Source organism: Ruditapes philippinarum, unplaced genomic scaffold (assembly GCF_026571515.1).
Source record: "Ruditapes philippinarum isolate M1 unplaced genomic scaffold, ASM2657151v2 ctg12692_1_1_1_1, whole genome shotgun sequence".
Classification (NCBI taxonomy): Eukaryota; Metazoa; Mollusca; class Bivalvia; order Venerida; family Veneridae; genus Ruditapes; species Ruditapes philippinarum.
This window is the reverse complement of record NW_026861069.1, coordinates 28,929-38,373: the sequence shown is the minus strand read 5'-3', so window position 1 is coordinate 38,373 and position 9,445 is coordinate 28,929. Positions and strand designations below refer to the sequence as shown.

The 9,445-nt window shown below is 34.7% G+C and overlaps 1 protein-coding gene across 1 annotated transcript in view; it reads left to right on the top strand.

Annotated features, from left to right (window-relative positions):
• Window positions 1-937: 937 nt before the first annotated feature.
• Window positions 938-9,445, top strand: part of LOC132714413 (trifunctional purine biosynthetic protein adenosine-3-like) — a 31,686-nt gene continuing 23,178 nt past the window's right edge. Inside the window, exons 1-8 of the mRNA XM_060697302.1 lie at window positions 938-1,091; window positions 2,060-2,182; window positions 3,047-3,194; window positions 3,747-3,858; window positions 5,189-5,257; window positions 6,784-6,909; window positions 7,789-7,876; window positions 8,424-8,509. Of these exons, the coding sequence (XP_060553285.1) occupies window positions 947-1,091; window positions 2,060-2,182; window positions 3,047-3,194; window positions 3,747-3,858; window positions 5,189-5,257; window positions 6,784-6,909; window positions 7,789-7,876; window positions 8,424-8,509 (897 nt within the window). The 5' untranslated portion in view covers window positions 938-946. The remainder of the gene's footprint in view (window positions 1,092-2,059; window positions 2,183-3,046; window positions 3,195-3,746; window positions 3,859-5,188; window positions 5,258-6,783; window positions 6,910-7,788; window positions 7,877-8,423; window positions 8,510-9,445) is intronic.

Genomic DNA, 9,445 nt, shown 5'->3' with positions numbered 1-9,445 from the left:
TCTACTGGATCAACTGAGGATAGATAAATTTATCCGGCCAGGCTTTATTTATTTGATTATATAGACAGTAGCAGGACAAAGCTCTCAAACTCTACTGCTTGTGCTGCTCGGGCACTTACACATTTTTTCCTCATTGAATTAATGAAGAGTGTTGTAGTGTACTTCAAATTTGTGTGCAGATATAAAGGGAGGTTTTTCTTTACGAATATAATAAGCTAGTAATGTTTAAGTAATATTATATATTGGTTCTGTACTTAAAGATCCTATGTGTTGTAATTAAGGTTGTTACCAGTCAGTCAGTAGTTTAAGCTTAATGAGGGTCCATCCGCCCGCGGGGGCACAAAATGCAGCTTGCGCTGTCGAGTATGGACCCTGGACATGTCACCAGTCATGCCCTTAAAGAGTTAATTTTGAAGCACAATTATGGTGATAATTTACCTCCATGCAATTTCCACGGAGTATTAGCCAAAGATATGAATTTTGAGCCAAAAGTAGGTCACTGTACGGCGGTCAATGAGAACCTAAATGTACAGTAACCTGTGACAGGTTGTTACCACACTTAAGTGAAATTTTATGTATCTATTTAATTATGCTTCTAAAACAATTTTCAAACATCAAACAATATACTATGTACTGCACATATTAATTTTGTCCACATTATATGTAATCATTAAAATATATGCATAAATTTCTTATTACCTCCCTTTATTAACATGAAATGTAAATATGGTAATAACTTTACAAATACAAAATGTAATTATTTTTGGAACTTACAATATTGATAAATCTTCATTTGAGCATTAAATTTATGATAAAATTATGAAACTATAAAAAATTGTGTTACAGGATCTTTTATGTGACAGTATCAAACTATCTTGCATATACTCGAAAACTAAACAGCACTTGTTACAATTAAATTTGTTGTGTTTTTTTTTTTTTTCATAAGATGTCCTTAAAAGTTCTTGTGGTGGGTGGAGGTGGCCGTGAACACGCGTTATCATGGAAACTTGCACAGTCATCAGAGGTCAAGGCAGTTTATGTTGCCCCGGGAAACGCTGGAACCGCAAAATGTGGAAAAATTGATAATGTTGGTGAGTATTAAATCACTTTGTATTTGTTTGCAATTATGCAATATATTTATTAATTTGTTACAATTAAGAAAATATGTTAAAATATAATAACCAGTGATAGTTTTGTTTCCATAATAATTTCAGAGCTATAATTACCTTGACTATACAAAGTTATATAATTATGGAGAGCTGTCCTACTTTTTACTTGGTTTTGTCTTCCTTTACTGCGTCCAGTATTTAATAAGTTGAGCACACTGTGTGACCTCTGTAAATGTCCTGTTTTATTGAACACACACGTAGACCCCCACTTTGCTGATAAATTAACAGTATAATTAACACTTTATACAGAATCACAGCTAGGATGGACAGTTGTTAATTATTGTTGTCAACAGTTTGTGAATTTTCTGGTTACTCATGTATTGCCTTGTAGATGTAATGAATTTAAAACAGAAAATTATGTATCTTAAAGGCATATTATGTTTCACAAACGAATAAATTTTTCTAAAGAACGTTGAAACATGAATTTTGTAATGCTTTAATAATGGTTTTATTGCATTTTAGATGCTTGGTATCCTAAGAAAAGTAGCACAAAATATGAAATTATTCAGTCATATATTCCCATTGAAAATAGTATATTAGTATTATTATTTTCCCAATCCACAGGAAAAATTTACTAATTGAAAGTTAAAAAATTAAAAATATTGAAGAACAAATTCTATATTTTTTTTAAATTAGGGCCTCTTCACTGTTAAAGTGCTGAAATGTTTGAAGATGCCATCCTAAACAGTGATTCTTAGCATTCATTTAATCATTGCAAAATTTCAGTCGTGTAATCCCCCCCCCCCCCCCTCCCCAATTTTTAACAAAACAAATTCCTTGGGTTTTGGTCATGTCCCCAAAGTCCTGGAAAAAAGCCTGCCATTAATATCTTTAATTATCTTCTTTATAATGTTTATGTATAATGAAACAAATTATTATTTTTCTGGTAGAGGTAAATGTGAAGGACTTTGATGAAGTAAGTAAGTGGTGTAAAGACAATGAAGTATCTATGGTAGTTGTTGGCCCGGAGGACCCGCTAGCTGCCGGGATCTCTGATCATCTTACTGATGAAGGTACAGTATATTATACAGTCATATAGAATGTTTATTGAAGATGCATTTGTCAGATTTTATAGTTTTTATATAAATCATATATAATGTTAATACTGTTGAATATATATTTTAGGATTTCAGGATCCATCCTGTACGCTATCAGTTTCTCTACTTGTAATAGGGTTTGTAAGTGAACAGGGCGATGATGATCTCAAATTTTCTTCCCATGTGGTTGTATATAAACATGTGTCAATTGGTCATTCTATTTAGCTATGTACAAATTTCTTTTATGAAGTATGTTGTTTAATGCCTTTACTGTTATATCACTACTAAGTTAGCAACATGTACTTGTTTATTACTCTATAAGGTAGAGCTGACATTGATTCAGTGCAAAGCAAATTGTCGATGCATCAATATCGGACGACCAATATCGGCGATACACTGGTATATTGATAAATACCCCTAATTTCTTGTATAAGATTCGCTTTCATACCTGTTAAAAGTTTTTAGCAAAATACAATTGTTTTGTACATACATGAAAAATGTTGTGTCCCGTTTATAAATGTCCTTTGCATGTTTTTTTTCTGAGCATTTTTTGTCACCACTGCAATGAAATGTGTCAATTTTTTTACCAACAGCTAAGTGCTTGACATGGCCACCTGCTTTTGTATATGTTTTGGGTGAATTTTTAGAATTTATAGACATTTAAATAATTAATCAAAATTTCTGATTTTTAAATGCATATCGATTATTGATTGACAGAAAAATATCAACGATACATTGATATTGTCTCTATCAATGACGGCTCTACTGGAAGGACTTCAATATTTTAATATTATTTGATACCTTTAAACAAAATGTATTCTGTATCATTCTATTCTCAAGGTATAATGTGTTTTGGACCAAACCAAAAAGCATCTCAGATAGAGTCCAGTAAAGAGTTTTCAAAGAATTTCATGAAAAGGCACAATATTCCTACAGCTAGATTTGCCTGTTTCACAAATACAGAAGATGCTATAAACTATATAGAGAGGTATTATTGGGGTCATTATGTTTGAAAGATGTCTTAACGCTTACCACTATAACTATCTTTAATGGATTTGTCCCTCTCAGTTTGGATGAAACTATTCATCATTCAAGAGAAAAATTCTAAATATGTACTGGCTGAATAGTGTAAAGTGCAGAACATGTAAAAAACAGCACAGATATGTTGGCAGATCTTGGTCTATATCTTTGACCTGTTGTTGGTCAGCATGCGCCTGTTTATCCAACTTGATGCAACATTTAAATAAATTGTTAGGTAGAATATATTGAAGTGAGTTTGTGAGAAATAGAATGGCAGAACTTTTCTTATTGAAGCAATTGAAATTATATGGCAAAGACTTATTATAGATGTGTGTCTTTAATTGCTTGTCAATCCAATAATGTGTAACTTATAAAAAGACTTGGTAAGATGTTTGCATACCTGACACTAGTAGGCTTTTCATGAAATAGTTAAATTGTTTAAACTTGTTGTGTTCCTCTCATATTAGTTACTTTAGTTATGTTTGTATATAATTATGGTACAATATATTTGATATTACAGCGCAGACTTTCCGGCTTTGGTTGTGAAAGCATCCGGGTTGGCTGGTGGGAAGGGCGTTGTCATTGCAACCAATAAGAAAGAGGCATGCCAAGCTGTTAGAGAATGTTTACAGGTACATTAGCGTTATTAACCCTGAAGGAGTGATAATTTTCAGTCAAGTTGTTTACTTCCTGTTTACTTATTAAAACATTTAAGTCAGATACTGTTAATCAAAAAGCAAGTCGTGATTTTGTGGGATAGTAAGTCGCTTAAATAAGATATTGTTTTATGCTGATGTAATACCCACTCCTTCTCCTCAGGAAACATTTTGCTTCCGTTTGTCCTACGTCCTTCCTTGAAACATTCTGGTTTCACTTTATGAAAACTTTTTGTTTTTTTTTTATCCCTCAACATTCTTAGAAATGGTATGGCTTCATATGCCCTTCTTATTTCCTTGAAATTTCATCAAAATATTGCCACATAGAAACATATCTGCAAGCATAACAGGGGAAAAGTGTTTACAGGTACAATGGAAAGGTATATCTCATTGCAATTGGCAAATATTTGCCTGGAACATGGTATAGGTTTATTATTCAAATAATTGAAATTATTGAAAAGTATAACAAATTCATGGGCGTCCGTGGCCGAGTGGTTAAGGTAGTTGACTTCAAACCACTTGCCCCTCACCGCTGTGGGTTGGAATCCTGACAGGGACTTTGGATTCTTTCATGTGAAGAAGCTATCCAGCTACCTTACGGATTGTCAGAGGTTCTACTCAGGTGCCCGTTCGTGCCTGAAATAATGCTCGGAAGTGCACCTGACGTCTTCCTCCACCAGTAAAGCTGGAACGTCGCCAAATGATCTATACTGTGTCGGTGTGACGTTAAACCCAATCAAACAAACAATAACAATTTTATAAACACATATACCAAAGTGACTCATTCAGCTGTATACAAATTTTACATGATCACCCAGCCTGTTAGCTATCTGAAAAGATAAAACTATGTTTTTAGATCTGTATCCAAATGGGCATATTTTAATTTGTGGCACCAACGCAATTTAACCATGAGATTGAGGACTTGCTGCAGCCCGTCTAGAGTTTGGTCTCTCTCTTCTAAAATTTGGTTAAACTCATACATAAAATCTTGCCTTCCTGGTTGCCAGTTCTAAACCCGTAGTGCAGTCAAAAGCACTCTCCACCAGTGTATAAACGGTGTATCCAAAAAACAGTTCAAAAATGCTTTTCCCGAATAGAGTCTGAGGCTAGTAAAAAGTGTACAGGTCCATGTTGAATATTTTAAAGGACTCAAATAATCAATTTTTACAAGTATGACTTATTTATAAAAAGACACTGCCATTGCCACTTATTAAAATATGCCCCTTGTATTTCACTCCCTACCTTTCCTGTATCTAATTTCAGTACAATAAAGCAAAAGTATAAAGAAAACTTTTTGTTATTTTAGGAGAAGAAATTTGGTGGAGCCGGTGACACAGTTGTTGTTGAGGAGTTGTTACAAGGTGAAGAAGTCTCTGTAAGTATACTGCAAAATCATTATGTTTTGCGGGAATTAAATTAAATATTCATGGTTTTAGTGGAAGGGTCAATCCAAAAGTTTAAGATCCAACAAAATTTGATTTCAACTGCTGTAAGATTATTTTGAATCCTGTTATTTGTTTAACCTTTTGAGAAAAAAAAAATAACAACAAAACTGTCCTTGACTTTAAGAACCCACAACATGTTCTTTGACAACAAAAATACGAAATTTAATGCCCACAAAATTAAGTGAATACACAGTACTTAAATGATAGGTGTCTGGTACTGTTACATGGAGTTGATGCCAGAAATCCTATATTATCAGACAGTCGTTGTCTGTTCTCTGGTAATTATTTTTGTGTTAAAATTATGTCTGTATATGGTAATTATTCCCCTATAGGTTTTACAGGAAGGTGTTTTAGGTATTTCCATCCAACTATCTCTCATTGCATCTGTCTGAAGAAATTTGAAATCAGTTTAATCTCAAAATGTGCTAGATTGATGGTACTTTGTTTGTGTATAGAAGACCATATGAGCCGCGTCATGACAAAACCAACATAATGGGTTTGCTACCAGCATGGATCCAGACCAGCCTGCGCATCCACGCAGTATGATCAGGATCCATACTGTTTGCTATCAGTTTCTTTACTTGTTATAGGGTTTGTAAGCGAACAGCATGGATCCTGATAAGACTGCGCGGATATGCAGGCTGGTCTGGATCCATGCTGGTCTCAAACCCATTATGTTGGTTTTGTCATGGCGCGGCTCATATGAAGTTTATGTATATCATTTTCAGTTTTTCACCGGTCTATTTGTCTGTCATCCTATGTCTCCAAAGAAATTGGATCCTAACTTAAAAAGTACAATCATAAATGCTAGGTTGATGATTCTTGGTATGTGAATAGAAGAACTTTTAGAGGTTGTGCCCATCATTATGTCAGTCAGAAAAAATAAGGATCCTGCCTTTAACTCAAAAATTATTTTGATGATACTTGGACCAGATGGAGAATATATTCATTTAACACATCATTTTATTTTTTGTTCTACCCTTCAGTTTGTCTTATTCTGTCCGTTACAAGAACTGGGGAAATTCTTTACATTCTGTAAAGTTTATTTCTACATTATTAGCTTTTTATTTATATGTGATCTTGGTTATGTCTGCATCATAAAATATATACTTGAATTGAGCAGTTTTAATAAATATTTTGTCCTTTTCAATATCAGATTTTTTCCTTTTCAATATCAGATTTGAACGTATAAACTAATCCAGCCATTAAAATTTCGGATCAGAAAGAATACAATCTTTGTCCCCTGTGTAGTTAAGTCAGCTGGTCCAAAACATATAGTTTGTTTTTGCTCTGTATTCTTGGCTGACATTAACATTTCATCTTGATATATCATATCTCCAAAATACATGTATATATAAATAAATGTAAAGTTCTAGAAATGAAAGTTCATTCCAAGAATTTCAGGATGAGCTTGGCCAATAATGCTTTTATTTCTTTGTATTATTGTTAATTATAGATTCTGGCATTTAGTGATGGCACAACAGTGTCTTTGATGCCAGCAGCTCAGGACCACAAGCGTCTCCTTGACAGAGATGAGGGGCCAAACACAGGTGGAATGGGGGCTGTATGCCCATATCCTAAGGTAACTCGTACACAAAAAATGTATATCCCCAACAAACTTAAAAGTTGTGTCAGTATTACAGAACATAATATTGTACTGAAGGGTTCTTATGCTACATATATATTATCCTTGTTCTAATGAAATAGAGTTATGACTTATTCAGTAATTCCATTACTTTGTGATTGGAATATGTAAATTAGTTTCTTGTCATGCTTTACATGTCTATTGCTTTGTCAATTAACTGTTATATTTTGATAATGAAACAACTGTGTCAATCATTTGCAATATGCTGTTTATATGGCATGCTATACAATGGTAATATGACATAGTATGTCATTACTGTACACTGATTATATGGCATGCAATATGCTGATTATATGGCATACAATATGATAATTATATGGCATGCACTATGCTGTTTATATGGCAAGCAATACCCTTATTATATGACATGGACAACTCTGATTATATGGCATGCAATACACTCATAATATGGCATGCAATACACTGATTATATTGCATGCAATACACTCATTATATGGCATGCAAGATGCTGATTATATTAAATGCTATACACTCATGTATGCTGATCATATGGCATGCAATATGTTGATTACATGGTATCCTAAGATTTAAAACAGGCAGCATATGCTTGTGATTTTATCCATTTATGTTCTTGGTTAATGTTCACCTGCTTGCACAGATTTTATGCAAGGATAATGTTATGCCTATACCAGCAGTCTTAATAGGATTTATACAATTAGCTGCTAAGATTTGACTGTTTGTAGATGTATCCACTTCAGCTTATAATGAACAGTTCCAAATTCAAAAGGAGGACTAGTCCATTATATAAATACTGTTGTGTCAGGGTAAATAAAACATATTTGTTGGATATTACAGGTTGGATTTTCAGATTTGAAAAGAATAAGGGAAGATATTATGCAGAAAACTATTGATGGTCTCAGAGAAGAGGGTATACCATATGTTGGTAGGTGGTTTGTTTGACACCTTGTCACCTGTAGCAAAATAACCATGGGACTTTATATCTTGACTATTCAAAGAATATCTAGAGCTATTGTACACAATTTTATGTCAGCATCACACTTTGTTTAAATCTTTTTGCATGAAAGTAAAATTGGTCTATCCAAATTCCTGAAGAGAATGGTTCTAACATTCACACACTTGTTCTTTGTGATTATCTAACATGATGGGCACAGGTCCCTTAACCCTGAGAGTTAACTTACCGTATTACAGAGTTATGCTGCTTTATACAGTAAGATTCCAAATTCTCACTAAAGAGGGCAAGTCGTGACTCTAGTAACTTACAGATTTGTGGTTGTATGTGTTCTAGCCATGCTGCAGGCATGCTGTTTTATCTTTGGGCAAGAAACCATAAAACTCTCGTTGCTAAACACTGGTTGTTTCCGGAAACGGATTCAAAAGTTTATAAGCTTATTATTCTGTATTTATTATTTTATAACAGAAGCGTTTTTTTAGCAATTTTAAGGTTTAATACATGTATTTTCATGTAACAGGTGTGTTGTATGCTGGACTGATGATGACAGATGATGGTCCAAAAGTTCTAGAGTACAATTGTAGGTTTGGAGACCCAGAGACACAGGTTAATGCTATTTTATTTTATGGACAAGTGATAAGGGGTTATTTTCACTGTAGGCTTCATGGCGTGGTTCTGTCAGCCCTGAAAAATAATGCTGATGATTTGATATTAGATCTATATTGTTATCATCCTACTAAAGTGTTCTGCTTACCTTGAAACACTTTCCCTGTACGGATGACCATTTATATCTCTCAGATTCTTCGGATTTATCTTGCCGTTCTAATTACCTTCTTACAAGATGGCGGCTAGGAATCGTTTTCGTCCTGCCCGGACTAAATCTCGTACCTTCCGGGAACGGTCTGTTCCGGATTACGGTTACACTACCATACCTCACCACACTCCCCCCGACTTTAAAGATGAAGTCCTCTCACCGGAAGTGCGGAAACCCGAGATTCAAGTCCACTCCTGGGTTTCAAACCAGTACCCACAATACCGCCTTTACAGGCGTTGGCCTGTAAACACAGATTATAAGTGGGCAGGCTTAGCCTGTGCAACAGTAATCTGCCAAATGCCTATCTGACAAGTTATTGACAGATAGCTTAACTGGATAACTGATATCTTAGATATCTTACCTTCCTGGGCACTGTTTTAACAGCGGCCAGCGTCCAGTTCCTAAGCCGATTGCAGCTTACACCTCCACACCAAACCTGAGTGTTGACTACAGATTTATGGAGCTACTTTTTACACCACAGCAGCCACATTAACACAGAACAAGAAAGCAACAAACTTAGCATTGCACATTTGTACTTGTTAATATCCCAGGCTTCTGTAATTTCTCAATAAGATCGCCCAACAGCATCAAAGGCACCACAGCTTGCTTTGGCTGTAACCTCTGTTTTCCCTTGTATCTTCAGAACAGGACCTGTTGTGCCAACCTGCCCATGACCATCCGTCTTCATGCTGCAAATGCAATTCCACATGTCGTCACATGACTTGCGT